At 45.6% G+C, this 18,929-nt stretch overlaps 1 protein-coding gene across 1 annotated transcript in view; it reads left to right on the top strand.

The window, feature by feature from the left end:
• LOC134602290 (interferon-induced GTP-binding protein Mx3-like) overlaps positions 1–17,460 on the top strand; it is a 74,147-nt gene extending 56,687 nt beyond the window's left edge. Inside the window, exons 12-13 of the mRNA XM_063447040.1 lie at positions 6,706–6,931; positions 15,688–17,460. Coding sequence (XP_063303110.1) covers positions 6,706–6,931; positions 15,688–15,827 — 366 coding nt within the window. The 3' untranslated portion in view covers positions 15,828–17,460. The remainder of the gene's footprint in view (positions 1–6,705; positions 6,932–15,687) is intronic.
• Positions 17,461–18,929: the final 1,469 nt, after the last annotated feature.

The following is an 18,929-nucleotide window of genomic DNA, read 5'->3' as shown; positions in this document are numbered from 1 at the left end:
TTTTATATTGCTTGGGTCTCCCACACAACAGGGGCGATATCATGGCATATACACATGCCCCATTAAGGATTCTGACCCAGAACTACAGAGGCCCAAGCATCCCAAATCGGAGGTCCTCTCTACTCAGACAACTGCGTCACAGGCACGTCTCTATAGCATTTCTACTGGAGGCACACTTTTAGGTGGAAGCAAAACCTCTGCTGAGAAGCAAATATTACCCAGTGCCATATCTCAGCAATCATCCCACGTCTCGAAAGGCATGAGTAGCCATTTTGATAGAGTCCTCTCTACGCTTTGCTGAGATTGATACTAAAGTGGACCCAGAGGATAGGTACCTCTTTGTGAGGGGCGTCATCGCTGGTAAATGGTACACTCTACCAAAGATATGTCACCAACCACAATCAACCTCAATACATCCGCTTGGTCCTCTCCAAGCTTCGAGCGTTTACTGAAGAGATTCCAGTGCTCAGAGGAGAATTCAACGGTCCGCTAAATTCAGCACTGGACTCCTCCACAGGGCACAGTAGTATCCCCCAGATAGCTATCAGTTGCAATCACAAATCATTACGTGGGCACTCCATCCAGCAGACAGAGACTACACTATTCTTCGTGGTACATTAACGCTACTCTTGGATCAATCTTTTATTCTTACAATAGGAAGGCCTAACCAGCCTGCAAAAGGCGTTCATTGGTTCATCAACATGGTCCGATCACAGCCCGGTTCAAATTGGGATTGACTCGCCGATACATTGCCCATCATCATGGACATGGCGATTGAACAAAGCTCTTATGTCAGACCTTGAGATACGGGAACAGGTATCACAGGAATTGACACAATACTCTGAGGAAAATAATTCTACAAATCTTTCTGATGTTACCATATGGGAGGCACACAAAAGTTTCCTACTGGGACGACTCAAAAGGATCGTGACTCGTGAGAAGAGGGACATGCAGCAATGCCTAGCTACCCTACTAGAAGACATATCTAGTTTAGAAGCGGCACATAAGTGGTCACAAATTGATAATGTTTACAAAGACCTACTGGAGGCACGTCGACAGCTAAACTCTATCCTGCAACAATGTTATCACCACAGTCTACAACATACTAAACACTATCTTCATACAAACAAAGAAGGGAAATACCTGTTTCGCTTGTTTAACGGTTAACAAAGTCATGCCCACGTTCATAGACTCAAACGCAATTCCCTCAACTATATCACCGTCCATGTGGGGATACTGCACTGCGGTACGTAGATAGGACGCACCACGTCACACAATACCTGACAGAGAACACACCCAAAAATAGCTTAGCAGAGAATGTAGAACTCATGGACGCTCAATTTACTGAAGAGGAATGCAAACTAGCCATTAAGGGAATGAACGATTCTACCCAAACCAGGGAACGTCCCTGAGCTTTGTGGGAGCTATAGGCCAATCTCCCTCTTAAATGTCTATACCAAGCTCTTCACAAAGGTTCTGGCCACCAGACATATATGGTTCCTGCAAGCTGCAGTCTGGAATTCCAGCAAAGTGATGACTCGAACAATGTGAAGTTCTTTCCTCATACACCACACCATTTGGGTGGTGATACGAGGTACTCTGAACCTTTCGACAAGACCTAGCCCCCTCATTTTGTTTACAAACAACCCAGACCTGAGTGACGGTTATCCACCCATCGTGTAGAAATGGACCACGCGGAACACATTTCACTGAAGGTGGTCATGAAGGATACTGGCCTGAAGACCCTGACAGAGATTCTAGGAGATATTGTCCCGACCAGACTTTAAACATACCGCTACACCCAATTACAACACTTTTGTAGTGCAGTGAGAGATAGTGCCACTCTTCACTGAGACATGACCTGGTTTGAAGACATCTGCATGAATCATGACACTATCTAATAAAGCTTTATCGATCTTGTATCAAGTGGGTGGTCTGGACAACAAGCGCACGTTTAAAAGGCAATAGGAAACTCTGACTGAGAAAACATACTTGGAATCACAATGGAAAAAGATTTTAATCCTCCAATACAAAAGCTCTATCAGTTTGTGTTACCAAGGGGTCAATTACAAATTACTATCCTTCTGGTACAGTACTCCCACACTTCTACATCGCATCTTCCCGTTGGTCCCAAATACATCTGATTAATGCTGCCAAGTCCTTGATCCCAGTCCTATGGAAACAATCTGTGGTTCCCACCAATGCATTGGCTGTACCAGGTGGAGAAGATCCATTCTGGATGTCATTCATTGCTAAGCATACTTATTGGGCGAGGGACATGTCAGTGGATGGATATAGGGCGGGGGCAGTATGACGGAGATCATCCTTCTGCTCCTTTTTACCTTTCCTTTTTTCTAGTTTCATTCTGATTTTCTCTTCTCATAACCGGAGGTTAGGAGGAAGGTGTGGGCTCATTAGAAAGCATAGGGAATGTATACAAATAAAGGGAAAAAAAACAAACAAAAAAACACTAATACTTAGGGCAGAGAACATGAATGGGAAACAAATCTAGTGCAGAGGTAATAGAGGGCATGAGCTACGCGACAAGCCCTCCTCAAGCGGCTTAATCTTGATGTAAGATGGACAGCCCTCTGTTACACCTTTTGACGGGGACCCAACTCACTCACTTAGTACATCGGTAGTTCCACCCTCTGACTGCACACTCTTCTTTGCATGTATAAGCACACACACGCCCCGAAACAAAGAACCTCCCCTCACATGACCGCTCTATAGCACAGAACCTCATCCCTGGTGCAATACATGTTTTAAGGTTGCTGCCTAATCTCTCTATTCACATTTTTGTCTATTGAGCATGGAAATTCCGCATCTCCACTGGAAACATATTGCCCCATACATCGATACACACATACATAAATACTGAATCTATCAGGAAAACACACTTGGCTTTATTGTATACAACATCACATCAACATTGACCTTGTGCAGATAAAAGGTTGATACGCTCACACGTGAAGAGGGCCTACTTCTTCCCCCACAACCAGCCCTTTAAACCTATATATATATTTATTGCTATAATGAGTTGGTTTCCCACACTGAATCTGTTCCCGATTCACCAAACGCTCATTGTCAGGTTAAACTCCTTTGTGGACTACGTATTCATCTCAGCAATTTACGCTCAAACTTAGACTGTTGCTAAGCTGTCTCCTAAGTCGTATCATATATGCTCTGCCAAACTACCATGCTTCAAGTATTTTGATATCACTATGCATTTTTATAACTCCTATTACTTATGTGATTACCGATGCTGGTCCTGCGGGTCCCACCATGTCTCACCGTATCTCCGTAAAAATCTCTCTTTCAATAAACTATATTTACATTAAAAAAATTGTTTATCTACATTTTTAAAATATCTTCAAAATGTTAAATAATTTGAAAAGTGTATCCACAAATATTAAATTGAGGCCTTAATGGTTCAGTTATAAGAGGGTTAGTCTTTAAAGTGTGAATTTTCAAGAACTCAAAGTGGAATCGTAATGGATTTTGTATTCTAGCCCAAAATAGCCAAACATTGCTGACTTTGAAATTTACTCATGACCATTCACATATAGACTTCGATTTAATAGTCTTTCCAAATGATTCAAACTTATTTGAAGCATCTTTCAAATGATTTATCTACAGAAGTCACCATTAAAGTCTATGGAGATATTTGTAGAAAAATAATTTGGAAACGTTTTACTAACCGTATTGATTCCTTTGGAAAGCTTTATTAAATCGAAAGTGCAACTTACAACATAGGGCACGATTGAAGGCATCTATAATAAACTTAAGTATGTAGCATATTTTCTCAGACAAAATTAAATGTTTTCATCAAAAATGAAGAAAAGCACTTAAGAAACCACAGATAATGATATGGCTACATGAGCTACTGCTCACCCAAAAATTAAGTCTGCCTATATGGGAAGTCATCTGCTATGACTATTATCTGGGTTCACACAACTGTACTTGGGGGGGGGGTTCACACAACACTAGTACACAGGGGTTGTAGGCTGCAGCCTTACACCATTCTTCCTTGCATTACTATAGCAGGAGGTGTGTTGGGTGTGTTTTAAAGAGGAAGCAGGCTGGAGTTTGTTAGTCCAGCACTGTGTGGGGTTGTGCATGGGCTGATGGACCTCAATTTCAATGTTCTCAAGGACTGGACTGGCCCACATCATATTTCAGTAGCAGTCAGGTACTTTATCTATATAGATCTCTGCAAAAGCCTGTCATGTTGCGCAGTTCATACTAACGGAAGTCGCAGGGACAGCTCACCACTTCCGCTGTCTCTACCTGTCATGTTCTTCATGTATGTTCCACATGAGTAGAATCAGGGCCGGTGCAAGGATTTTTGCCGCCCTAGGCAAAAAAAAAATTGACGCCCCCCCCATATGTCCTGCCCACCATGTGACATCACAATGCCCCGCCCATATGCTCTGCCATATGGGCCAACGCCAGTCTTCACAAAGGGTCTTTTATCTGAAAAGACAGTGTGTTTACATTAAAAAGCCTACAGGCACAGGCTATAGACACCATAACCACTACATTATGCTGTAGTGCTTCTGGTGACTATAGTATCCATTTAATGTGAGGTAAATTAGAGATTAGTGCCACTAATAATATATTGGATTGCCTACTTACCACCAGATGAGGACAAGAGGCTGATGATGGGCTCAGTCTGGCTCTAAAGGTCTGGTGTAGAAGAGGCTCTCTGGAGACTGTTTTTAACAGTGCTCACAACAATTAACGAACAGGAAGCAGCTCCATTTTTAGGGCCCCTTACATAGCTCAAGGTCTGGGCCCCCAGGAGGCATACGCCCACCCATAAATCCACCTACATGGCCCATCCATGAGTTGGGGATGTTTTATGTGTGCAATTTGTGTAAGGGATGTAGTGTGTTTATAGGGGATGTAGTGTGTGTTTGCGTGTAAGGAATGCATTGTATGTTTCTGGGTGTGTGTGTGTGTGTAAGGGGTGCAAGGTTTGTTTCTGTGTATGTAATTGAATGCAGTGTGTGTCTGTAAGGGGGGCATTAATTATGTAAGAGAACGTAATGGATGCATTTTGTGTTTCGGGTGTGTCTGTGTGTGAGTAGGAATGCATTGTATGTTTCTGTGTGTGTGTGTGGGGGAGGATGCATTGTGTATGTGTGTAGTGTAAAATAGAGGGTTTGTGGGGTAGGGTAGGGAGTGAGAGGGGAACAGTTCTTTATTTAATTTTTTTTAAATTCATAGTGCTCTCCCCTCCGGTCAATTATTGATTTCCGCCTCCCTTCTGTCCCTCCGTGTTCTCCCCTTCTGTCACTTAGTGCTCTCCCTTGGCCCCCTGTCCCTCTGCAGTCCCCCCTTGGTGGTCTTCTCACTCCCCCCTCCCCCCTTAGTGGTCCTCCCTCTCCCAAACCCCTTAGTGGTCCTCCCTCTCCCAAACCCCTTTGTAGACCTTCCCCTTCTCCCCCCACCCCGTTAGTGGTAATTTCCCCCCCCCTTAGTGGTCCTTACCCTCCTCCCCTCTCCTTATTAGTCCTCCATCCTTACCCCCCTTTGATGGTCCTTCCCCCCCTTAGTGGTCCTCCCTCTCTCAAACCCCTAGTGGACCTCCCCTCCTCCTCCCTCAGTGGTCCTTACCTCCCCACACCCGTTTACCCTGTGTTCCTTCACCCCCCCGACACACCCCTCCCCAGTGGTCCTGACTCACCCCTCCCCAAGTGGTCCTTACCCTCCCCTCCCCTAGTGGTCCTTACCCTCCCCTCCCCTAGTGGTCCTTACTTCCCCCTCCCCTCCACTAGTGGTCCTTACCCTCCCCTCCCCTAGGGGTCCTTGCTCCCCCTCCTCTCCCCTACTGGTCCTTACCTTCCCCTCCCCTAGTGGTCCTTAACCCCCCCTCCCTCCCCTAGTGGTCCTTATACCCCCCCCCCCTTTCCCCCCTAGTGGTCCTTATCCCCCCTCTCCCTCCCCTAGTGGTCCTTATACCCCCCCTTTCCCTCCTAGTGGTCCTTAACCCCCCTCCCTTCCTCCCCTAGTGGTCCTTATCCTCCCCCTCTCTCCCTCCCTCCCCTCCCTAGTGGTCCTTACCCTCCCCTCCTGCCCATGTAGCGTGTCCGGGCGGCACGGAACGCGGGACAGGAACCTCTGTTTCCTGTACCCGGCCGCCGGCGGAATGACAGGAAGTGCTCACTGAGTGAGCACTTCCTGTCATTCCGCCGGCGGCCGGGTACAGGAAACAGAGGTTCCTGTCCTGCCCCACCCGGCCACACTACTTGGAGAGACTGGCAGGAGGAAGCGCTCTACGCTTCCCTCCTGCCGGTCACTCAAACCCGGCCGCCCTCCATGCAGCAGTGCTGCGCCACCTGAGGCTTGCAAGAGCGCTCAGGTGGCACAGCATGAGGAGCCACACCGGGCACAGGGATCCGGCGCCCCCTCCTAAGTTGCGCCCTAGGTGGCTGCCTAGGTCGCCTTACAGGTGGCGCCGGCCCTGAGTAGAATGATCCATTTGTTGACTCAGAAAACTGACTTCCATGGAAAAAAAAAAAACAACAAAAATAAACACTTTGTTTGTACTTGCCCCCCTGGCAAATGATTTCCCCCACCCCTCGCTTTCCTTCTTTATTGGTGAAACACTAGTGAGAGGCAACCATTATCTCCAGTTAGATATATTTGTATAGATGCTGGCAATTTAATCCCATTGTGTCATCATGTTATCTTTTCCAGAGTGCAACTAACAGGCTATCCAATCAAGTTCCTCTAATCATCCAGTACTTTGTTCTTCACGAGTTTGCAAATAAATTGCAAATACAGATGTTGTATTTGACACAGGATTTTGAAAAATTAAATGTCCTGCTTCAGGAAAAGCAAGACTTGTCTAGGATCAGGAAACAACTGCAAGACAAAATCAAACGTCTTAATGCCGCACGTCAACGTCTGGCCAGATTCCCAGGTAAAACACTTATTAACTGTTTCATTAAAGTTGATCTGACACCTCAAATATACATTGTTCCTATTGATTGATCTTCTTCCTTCAGAATCTGTTATTTTCTTTATTTCTGATCTATTTCTCTTTAAAACGGTCATGCTTCTGATCAGGTCAAAAATGAGACTGAAACTAGGGTTAATTTCAGGGTCTTTATTCTTTATCTTAGGGATGATTTATCTTGAAAATAATAAAAAAAAAATAGAAAGACTTTTAGGAAGAGAGAATGTAGAAAAGGGAGAAATAGAAGAATGAATGTAGTTAAAGAGAAGTATTGTGTACTAAGAAATTTAGATTTTTTTAGGCATTAAGCCCTAGATGATAGTAACAGGTAGTAGGTAGAAACTGTACCTAGGAGATTTATAGGTAGTAATAAGAATGAGAACCTATAAAATAAGTTATAGTCAAGGTAATAAGAGATTCACCGAAATAAGAGGGTTAGGCAATATGCCACACACAGGATTTTTAATAACAGGATAACAGAATAGATATTACAAGAAATGAGAGAGAAGAAAACCTATAACTGAGAATTATATGTTACAGGAAAAACAAAATACAATAGACAGTACTAAAATAGAATTATAAAAGGATAAAGTAAAACAGGTAAGACAGACATTTAGTTGATATGCCTCTTTTGGTTTGCAAGGTTGTATGGTAGGTTTTGGATGTATGAGTTAGAGTCCTTTAGGATAATTATAATCTTCAAGGGTATTTGGAATCTCCACTTTGCTTAAGTAGTTTTCCTTAAACGCAGTGACAACTCAATATTAAATTCAAGTCCAATAATGTAGAATACAATTAGCTTTCGGAGGTTAGGTAACCTCCAAGTGTGTCGTTAGTAAGTAGGTTTTCTCCAAGTAGATTTTGTCCAATTGTATGGTTAATAAGCAGGTTTTCTCCAAATGTATTAGCAATATGTAAGCTTGGAAAGTAGCAGGTTGAAAGAAATACTTCCAGGATATAATAGGTTTTTGTACTGTAGAAGCTAGGATCTGTAGTCTTGCCAGTATCAGAACACAACTACGTTCTATGTCAAGGCAAATTGTGTAGCGTGGCCTCTTATAGTAGGTCTAACTGATATGAGAGGCAGGTGAAAGAAAGTTTGTTTAGTCTAGTGGCTAGGGAGGCCACTAGTGGAGAAAACTGGAACTTGTTTTACAGAAACAAATAAAAGAAACAAAATTCTCTGTCGTCAGGATAGGATCCTGACAAAAACATGAGGCAAAGTATGTCTTATGTATTTTTGCTAGGCCTGACAATTGTGACAAAGGGTGGAGCTTGCGGCACGCTCAACTTCATTTGTTATACGGGTGGTCCTTGTTTTGCGACCTACCTGTTTTACGACGGCTCGCACTTACGACCAGTTTTCTCGTGGAGTGGTAAGTGCGAGCCGACGTGGGAATTAGATGGATTCCCTGCTTTACTGAATTTCCCATGAACATAGACAAACACACCATAGCAGGGAATTCCTCTAATCTATGTTGAGGGAAATTTCCCCGAACATAGACGAATGCACCAGAGCAGGGAATCCCCGAACAAAGACATGTGCACCAGAGCAGGGAATCCCTTAAATCTATGTTTGGGGAAATTTCCCCCGAGCATAGATTATAGAAGGATTCCCTGATCTGGTGCATTCGTCTATGTTCGGGGACATTTCAGGGAATCCCTTAACTCCTCACTTACCGACCAATTCGTTCTATGACCGGGTCGTAGGATAGGAACCTGGTTGGTAAGTGAGGAGTACTATCATGGCCCCCGGCTCATGGCTGCACATGGTCGCACCTGATCGGCTCGCGGCTGCACGTGGTCGTACCAAATCCCAAGAGTGCATTTTCTTGTCCTTGTTATTGACTTTGGCTTTTCTTGACTATTCTGATCTCTGGTTTCCCTGACTTGGCTTTCTTATCGATCTTGTGTCTTTCTGGCTTCCTTAACCTCGGCTTTCCCTTGACCATTCTCTATCTTTCAACATATTAATCAGGCCATTCTAAGGACCGGTTTCTGTCTATTTTTCTATTCTATGTAGATGTTACATAGTTTTGCGTGTTGAATCACAGTAGTCGTGATAAGTAGCTGTAATAATAATAAGCCTGCTGAGGTGTTTCCTGGATGATTCTAATGCCCTCTTCACAGTGTGAGCATGTCTAATGATGCGCTTGCGCTGTTCTGCCCAGGTAATGTTCCCTGGTGTCTCCTGATGTGGAATACCAGGTAATTGAAGTGGAAAGGCACGACAGGGCACTGAAATTGTGACTTTCCTGCCAAAAGCGGGATTGTTGGGAGGCAAGCACCTTACCTTGTATCATCTTGATCCATTGTGACCATTCTTGCTGACCTATCTCATTAACAAGATGATTAATGGTTGATATTTGTTCTTTTAACTATTTCCTGCAAAGGTTAGAGACTGCTTTGTGTTAAAGGGACATTATAGTCACCAGAAAAACTACAGGTTATTGTATTTTGTTCTGGTGAGTTGAATCATTCCCTTCAGGCTTTTTGCAGTAAACACTGTCTTTTCAGAGAAAATGCAGTGTTTACATTACAGCCTAGGGATACCTCCAGTGGCCACTCCTCAGATGGCTACTAGAGATGCTTGCTGGGCAGTGCTGCATAGTGTGCAGCACTGCCATTCAGTGTCTCCACCCTCTGTATGCAGACACTGAAATTTCCTCATAGATATGCATTGATTTAATTAATCTCTATAAGGAGATGCTGATTGGCCAGGGATGTGTTTGGCTCTGCTCCTAATCTGCCTCCCCGACAGCCTCAGACAATCCTTTGGTGAAGCATTGTGATTGGTTCAGGCTACCACTTCTGATGATGTTAGCAGACAGAGGCAGTTTAGAGACAGAGGCAGCAGCTGCAACCTTGAATACAAGTAAGATTTTACTATATTTAGGGAGGCCAGGGGGGCTAGATGGTGGTTTTAACACTATATGGTTAAGAATACATGTTTGTGTTCCTGACCCTATATTACTCCTTTAACCCCTTAAAGCGGCACTGTCATGCCGAACTTACCTTTCCTCAATCTCTTCCTCTTCTCCCCCTCTCTCGGGATCTGTTATTCTTTTCTTCCTGTCTTCTTTAGTTTTCTTTAAAATCATAAGACAAAGTAGGGACTCTGTCTTATGGAGGATTCCTCCGCTTGACCAGCTCTGACCAGCGGAGGAGCAAAGTGTGCTTCATTTCCGCTGGTCAGACCAATTTTCCCATGGTCCCTAGCTTTCCTCCCAGTTCCCACAATGCTTCCTGTCAGTATTGCCGAACGTCCTGTCACTTAGACAGAACGCCGGCAAAACTGCCGAATTGCATCCTAACAGAATGAGCACTGTTTCTCCATTGGAGTTAGGATGCAATTCGGTACTTTGTTCGGATCGGAATTTCATTCTAATGAATGAAACCCCGATCCTATTCATTGCTGTGGCTGCATCTTGCAGCCGCTTAGTAGATAACTCCCTAATTCCCACGGTATTAGGGAGCTATCTACTAAAAGGCTGAAAGACCTAAACTGGTCTTTCAGCCAACTTTACTAATACTAAGTAAAAATGACTTGGTATTAGTAAATAATATGTCCTCCACCCCCCGGCCCCCACCCCTGGGCGGCGGGTGGGGGCCATAATATTAATAGGTGGGGGGGGGGACCTACTGTCCTCCCCCCCCCGGCCCCCACCCCTGGGCGGCGGGTGGGGGCCATAATGGTAATAAGAGGGGGGGACCTACTGTCCTCCCCCCCCGGCCCCCACCCCTGGGCGGCGGGTGGGGGCCATAATAGTAGTAGAGGGGGGGGACCTACTGTCCTCCCCCCCGGCCCCCACCCCTGGCCGGCGGGTGGGGGCCATAATGGTAATAAGAGGGGGGGGGACCTACTGTCCTCCCCCCCCGGCCCCCACCCCTGGGGGGCGGGTGGGGGCCATAATAGTAGTAGGGGGGGGGGACCTACTGTCCTCCCCCCCCGGCCCCCACCCCTGGGCGGCGGGTGGGGGCCATAATAGTAGTGGGGGGGGACCTACTGTCCTCCCCCCGGCCCCCACCCCTGGCCGGCGGGTGGGGACCATAATGGTAATAAGAGGGGGGGGACCTACTGTCCTCCCCCCCCCGGCCCCCACCCCTGGGGGGCGGGTGGGGGCCATAATAGTAGTAGGGGGGGGACCTACTGTCCTCCCCCCCCGGCCCCCACCCCTGGGCGGCGGGTGGGGGCCATAATAGTAGTAGGGGGGGGGACCTACTGTCCTCCCCCCGGCCCCCACCCCTGGCCGGCGGGTGGGGACCATAATGGTAATAAGAGGGGGGGGACCTACTGTCCTCCCCCCCCCGGCCCCCACCCCTGGGCGGCGGGTGGGGGCCATAATAGTAATAAGGGGGGGGGACCTACTGTCCTCCAGCCCCCGGCCCCCAGCCCTGGGCGGCGGGTGGGGGCCATAACGATAATGGGGGGGGACCTACTGCCCCCCCCCCCGGCCCCCACCCCTGGGCGGCGGGTGGGGGCACTAAGTAAATTCCCCCCCCCCCCATCAATGTGACTAGGGGTGCCCAAGCCCCTAGTCACCCACCCCCCACCCAAATAAAAAATGCCCCTACCTACCCCCCTCACCCTAAAAAAGAGTGAGGGGGGAATAAAATTGCTAACCTGTAAAGTAAAATTAAACTTACCATTCGACGTCTTCTTTTTTCTAAAATCTTCATTTTCAGCCCCCAAAAAGGCCAAATAAAAAACCATCATAGCCGTCGAACTAAAAATAAAATAAAAAACCCGAGCGCAAAAAAAAAAACCTGACGAAAAAGGAAAAACCCGAGCGCACAAAAAAATAATCCATCTTCACCCATGGAGGGCTCCGCGCAGACTGAGCTCCGCAGGGCGGGGCAAGGCTTATAAAGCCTTGCCCCGCCCTGCAATTAGCCTAAGAACACTCTGATTGGTGGGTTTAAGCCAATCAGAGTGCTCTTTGTCATTTTACAAGCGTGGGAAAGTTCTTTGGAATTTTCCCACGCTTGTAAAATGACACAGAGCACTGTGATTGGATGGATTTCAAGCCATCCAATCACAGTGCTCTGTGTCATTTTACAAGCGTGGGAAAGTTCTTTGGAATTTTCCCACGCTTGTAAAATGACACAGAGCACTGTGATTGGATGGCTTGAAATCCATCCAATCACAGTGCTCTGTGTCATTTTACAAGCGTGGGAAAATTCCAAAGAACTTTCCCACGCTTGTAAAATGACACAGAGCACTGTGATTGGATGGATTTCAAGCCATCCAATCACAGTGCTCTGTGTGATTTTTTACAATCGTGGGAAAGTTCTTTGGAATTTTCCCACGCCTGTAAAATGACACAGAGCACTGTGATTGGATGGATTTCAAGCCATCCAATCACAGTGCTCTGTGTCATTTTACAAGCGTGGGAAAGTTCTTTGGAATTTCCCACGCTTGTAAAATGACACAGAGCACTGTGATTGGATGGCTTGAAATCCATCCAATCACAGTGCTCTGTGTCATTTTACAAGCGTGGGAAAGTTCTTTGGAATTTTCCCACGCTTGTAAAATGACACAGAGCACTGTGATTGGATGGATTTCAAGCCATCCAATCACAGTGCTCTGTGTCATTTTACAAGCGTGGGAAAATTCCAAAGAACTTTCCCACGCCTGTAAAATGACACAGAGCACTGTGATTGGATGGATTTCAAGCCATCCAATCACAGTGCTCTGTGTCATTTTACAAGCGTGGGAAAGTTCTTTGGAATTTTCCCACGCTTGTAAAATTACACAGAGCACTGTGATTGGATGGCTTGAAATCCATCCAATCACAGTGCTCTGTGTCATTTTACAAGCGTGGGAAAGTTCTTTGGAATTTTCCCACGCTTGTAAAATGACACAGAGCACTGTGATTGGATGGCTTGAAATCCATCCAATCACAGTGCTCTGTGTCATTTTACAAGCGTGGGAAAATTCCAAAGAACTTTCCCACGCTTGTAAAATGACAAAGAGCACTCTGATTGGCTTAAACCCACCAATCAGAGTGTTCTTAGGCTAATTGCAGGGCGGGGCAAGGCTTTATAAGCCTTGCCCCGCCCTGCGGAGCTCAGTCTGCGCGGAGCCCTCCATGGGTGAAGATGGATTATTTTTTTGTGCGCTCGGGTTTTTTCTTTTTCGTCAGGTTTTTTTTTTTGCGCTCGGGTTTTTTATTTTATTTTTAGTTCGACGGCTATGATGTTTTTTTATTTGGCCTTTTTTGGGGCTGAAAATGAAGATTTTAGAAAAAAGAAGACGTCGAATGGTAAGTTTAATTTTACTTTACAGGTTAGCAATTTTATTCCCCCCTCACTATTTTTTAGGGTGAGGGGGGTAGGTAGGGGCATTTTTTATTTGGGTGGGGGGTGGGTGACTAGGGGCTTGGGCACCCCTAGTCACCTTGATGGGGGGGGGAATTTACGTAGTGCCCCCACCCGCCGCCCAGGGGTGGGGGCGGGGGGAGGACAGTAGGTCCCCCCCCATTATCGTTATGGCCCCCATCCGCCGCCCAGGGGTGGGGGCCGGGGGCTGGAGGACAGTAGGTCCCCCCCCCTTATTACTATTATGGCCCCCACCCGCCGCCCAGGGGTGGGGGCCGGGGGGGAGGACAGTAGGTCCCCCCCCCTACTACTATTATGGCCCCCACCCGCCGCCCAGGGGTGGGGGCCGGGGGGTGGAGGACAGTAGGTCCCCCCCCCCCCCTTATTACTATTATGGCCCCCACCCGCCGCCCAGGGGTGGGGGCCGGGGGGGGGAGGACAGTAGGTCCCCCACCCCCACCTATTAATATTATGGCCCCCACCCGCCGCCCAGGGGTTGGGGCCGGGGGGTGGAGGACAGTAGGTCCCCCCCCTTATTACTATTATGGCCCCCACCCGCCGCCCAGGGGTGGGGGCCGGAGGGGGGAGGACAGTAGGTCCCCCCCCACCTATTAATATTATGGCCCCCACCCGCCGCCCAGGGGTGGGGGCCGGGGGGTGGAGGACAGTATGTCCCCCCCCCCTTATTACTATTATGGCCCCCACCCGCCGCCCAGGGGTGGGGGCCTGAGGGGAGGACAGTAGGTCCCCCCTCATTCCCATTATGGCCCCCACCCGCCGTCCAGGGGTGGGGTCCGGCGGGGGAGGACAGTAGGTCCCCCGTCCCCCCCTTATTACCCTTTTTTTTTTTTTTTTTTTACAGTGAGCAGCCACAGGCTGCTCACTGTTTAGTGGACATGCCCCTACTCGCGGTATAGCGAGTAGGGGCATTGGGGAGATTTTAATCTCCCTTGTGCTATTATGGGGGTCATATTGACCCCCATAGAGTGAGGAGGGGACCTGGGGGGCTTATGAAGTGGTGGGGAGCACTGCTCCCTGCCGCTTCTGTCTTTACATATTACAAGGAGGGGGCTGCGTGCCGGTAGCTCCCTCCTTGTAATAAACCGAACAAACAAACGAACACTGATACACAGTGTTAGTTTGTTCGTCTGATTTTTTCTATTCATTCATTCGTCTGTCTGATGAATGAATGAATAGGTGAAATTCCCGTTCGCATGTCCAGATGTTTCACTGGGCATGTGCGGGAATCTCAGGGCTATCTAGTGTGGGTAGATGACGTGTCCCACAGGGACTTCACCTACCCACACAAAGATGGCGGCGCCCTGAATATAGATCGGGGCAGAAAATAAAGAATAAAAAATAGGTAATGTGGGGGGCATAGGGGCATTTGGGGGTGACTAGGGGGTCGATTGGATGTAGTTGAGGCGGGAGGGGGGTTAAAAAAAAAACGGAATTCGGCATGACAGTGCCGCTTTAAGGACCAAACTTCTGGAATAAAAGGGAATCATGACATGTCACACATGTCATGTGTCCTTAAGGGGTTAAAGTCATGTTCACAGTCAAAATCACTTAGATCACATTTCTCCAACTGTATGATGTCTGGCTTAAAGTGGAACTGGAATCACCTATAATTTGTGATAAACTTTTTCATGCAATGTTCCATTTCCATTTAATTTATATCAGAGATTAAGAAAATTACATCATAATCCAGTTCAGACAAGGCAGAGCCAGGGAAAACATTGCAAATGGAGAGTGGAAATAGAAACATTATTCCATTCCTCTTCTTCTCTGTATGCTTTCTCCATGCTGACTGCCAGGCGCAAAGGACGGAGTTTATAACAATGATTGACAGGGAATAAAGATGGAGGTGCTTTTGCAGGATAAAGATGGGGTGGATTTCTACATTTAATTTTAGTTTTCACACTGCACACATATATAAATACCTAAATATAGAGACAAGTTAACATAACATTCTAATAATAAACATAGATAGACAGACTCATTTAAATGATCTGTGTAGTAAATTCTATTACCAGAGATTATGGGTTACTCCGGTAATTGAATAGCAGTTATTTGAGTTATTATGGAAAAAAGCATTTTGATCCAATGTGAGCTAGAAATCCTACACCAAACCCTGGATCCTGAACTGGTACCTTGAATAAAACAAAAGATTTGTTTTCAATTAATAAAAATGAAGGTGAAGTACATTTGACTCCTTTCTTCAGATATAAAACACTAAATCTGGTAACTAAAGACATATTAGAATGTAGCACTAGAATACAGCTCTCAGCTACTTATTTCCAAGAACTGGAACATTGTTCTGCAATAGAGAGAGTGAGGTTTTAAGATTGCCGATGGTTGGAGATGAATGACCTGCTGAGGTTCTCTTTCCTCTTCAGATGTTGATTATTTAGGAGACACTTCACGGAAGCTTGAAACCCAGACAAATGAGAAGCTGCCCAAGAAAAGAGCCATACAAGAAAACGGGAAAGTGGGAACCAGTACAAAAAGGAAGTCTTTTCAAAATTGGACAAATTAATATTTCATCTTTTTAATCCTTTGCCTCCTCTACATGAGGGATTTTAAATTGTGCACTCCTCTAGATTTTATTGGACCTGCAATCGCATAATTCCATAATGCTGCTGTTCTAGTCTATTCTATGAAAAGTAAAGATGTAGTAAATAAAGACTAATATATTATTATTTAGTGTAAATGTAAAACTGTTCTTCCAGATGCAAATGAAGCTAGCCCTTACTATAGCAATTACAGAGCAATACAATGTGCAGAGAACACACATACTGGTCTGCCCCCTTTCTTCTTGACTCTCCAAAATCCTTATCACGGTAAGGCCAAAGGTGAATTTTGAAATTAGAATTGCTTTCACGTAATGGCAAATACCACCACCGTCACAAAGCATTTTATTGATTCTATAATCAGTATGGCATCCTTGGTTTATGGACCTGACTTATTTCTTTGCACATTGAATGAAACCCGTAAAAAGCTAGTGATATCCGATACTTTCCTATGAGGACATTTGATGCACAAGTGGCTCTCAGTGACTCCTCTATGAGAAGCATTGGATAGAACATTTTTGGAGAAGGCCATGCCTCCTCAATGATTTCAAAGGCGGTGGAGAATTAAGTAGTACAGCTTCAGTGATGGAAAAAAGTGAGTCAAGTAGCTTTTTTAACCTTTTTTTTATGCCAAATGGAGTAAGGACCTAAAATATTAGGGACATGAACACTACAATTTTAGGAATGCAGATAAGTATTCCTAATGCTTTAGTGTTCCTTTAAACTCATGATAACTTTAGTGTCCAATAAATGTGACTATCTGGTCTAAGGTTACATCCATATGTTTGCACTATTTATCGAAAGTACAAATTACATGCATAAAGTGTAATAAGACACATACTTCTCAAAGGATGTCTCTCACTGAAACAGTTTGTGAGGAAGCCCCACTCCTTGAATCTAGGTTGTGACACAATCACAGGCTCAGAAAATCCAACAAAGCAACACTCGCTGACGAAACACAAAATACTTTATTGTTGCACATAAAAATAAACAGATTTTGGACAGCCAGCATTAAAACCGTGTGCATTATATATATATATATAACCTCCATTGTTCTAAGGAACAATGACATTTGTTTTGTATTCCTCCAGTAAGCACTGTTTTGTTTGTATACTTGTTGTGCCTTGCTCTTAATTACTAATCTCTCATCTTACATTCAAATGTACAAACTCACATATACAACCCTGCAAATGGTAGATCCCCAGCTGGCATAGCATTGTGGGGGTTGCACAATAGAGGAGGATCTACCTATTGGCCACCCTTGAGCTAGAAGAGGATTAAATTACAATCTCTCTGAAAGCAACAGGAAAAATACGACAATATTCATCACATATGCCTTGCCACTCCTTCATATATTTAATTGCTTTGCAGTTCTATTGTGTACATATCCACAGCCTCAAGTACAGCTTCTATGACAAAAATAATATAATGGAAACTAGAAAAGACGTAAAAGTATTTTAGAAAATAAATAAACCATGTTGCATCTTCATACATTCACTTTCCCAGACTTTGTGTATGTATTACAAAATTAAGCATCAGTCATGTGAATTGTGTTAAATCAGCTTGTTTTCCTTCTTTCAATAAATGGTGTGTATGTTATTTGCGTGATTTTTTCATGTAGAAATCTTAACATGCTGTAATATCTCTTGCAAACGTTACTTATGCATTACCCTCAATAGTATTTTCAATAAATGCAACATAAAGATTCTGTAATGTTAGAAGGACCCTTCAGACCCCAACACAAGCATTTTGCATTTTATAATTATTGCATGTCCAACAGGAGCCATGCAGTTAGGGCCACCCCTTAGTTATTTCTGAAAAGTGGCCCTGTCAGGCACCATGGACCTTTAACAGTGCCCTGTTGTGTATTTGTACCCCACATTTGTACCCTGGAAGCTCGTTTGAGCAGGGTCTCATCTACTTATTGTTCCTGTGTCATTGTGTAAGCCTAACCAATAAAATGCAAACATTACATACAAATAGACCCCTACATGCAGGGCCGGTGCAAGGATTTCTGCTGCCCTAGGCAAAGATCCATTTTGCTGCCCCCTCATGTCACTCACTCACTGACAGACACACAGACCCTTGACAAACATACACTCACTGACACACACACATACAAACTCACTGACAGACATACACACACACACTTACTAAAAGGCATACCCTCACTGACAGTCACTCACTCACAGACACAAACACAGCCACTTGCTGACAGAAATACTCTCACTCACTGACAGACTGACACACACACACTGACAGACACACAGACACTGACAGACACACAGACACTGACATACAAACACTCTTTGACAGACACACATACACTCACTGACATACATACACTCACTCACTGACAGACACACACACTCAAAGACAGACACTCACTGACAGACACACACACACCCACTGACAGTCAAACACTCACACACTCACTGACAGACACACACACACACACAGGCAGACACTCACTGACGGACACTCACACAGACAGACACACACTCACTGACAGTCAAATACTCATACACACATACTTACACAATTTGTTTTTTTGAAGCCCATCCCACTCACTGACAGAAATATACTCACTCACTGACAGACTGACACACACACACTGACAGACACTGACATACAAACACTCACTCACTGAAAGACACACACAAACACACTCAAAGACAGACACTCACTGACAGACAGACACACACACACACTGACAGTCAAACACTCACACACACACACACTCACTGACAGACACACACACACATACACAGGCAGACACTCACAGACATACATACACTCACTCACAGTCAAACACTCATACACACAGGCTTACAGAATTTTTTTTTTGAAGCCCATCCAATCTCCGTACCTCCCTGGGGTCCAGTGTGGGGCAGCTCCTCATTCCTCCCACCTGCTGTTTAGTATGCTGGGGTCGGAATTATGTCACATTCAGACTCCCGGCATCACAGAGGGTGCGCAAGGTAGGAGTGAGAGGCTTCAAGGAGAGTCTCTCTTGCCGTCTGCCTTCTCCATCCCCCTCTCCTCCGGTCACCGGCATTTGTTGGCAG

This window comes from Pelobates fuscus, chromosome 1, assembly GCF_036172605.1.
Source record: "Pelobates fuscus isolate aPelFus1 chromosome 1, aPelFus1.pri, whole genome shotgun sequence".
NCBI lineage: Eukaryota > Metazoa > Chordata > Amphibia > Anura > Pelobatidae > Pelobates > Pelobates fuscus.
The sequence above is the reverse complement of the archived record's forward strand: the minus strand, read 5'-3'. Positions and strand labels throughout refer to the sequence as shown.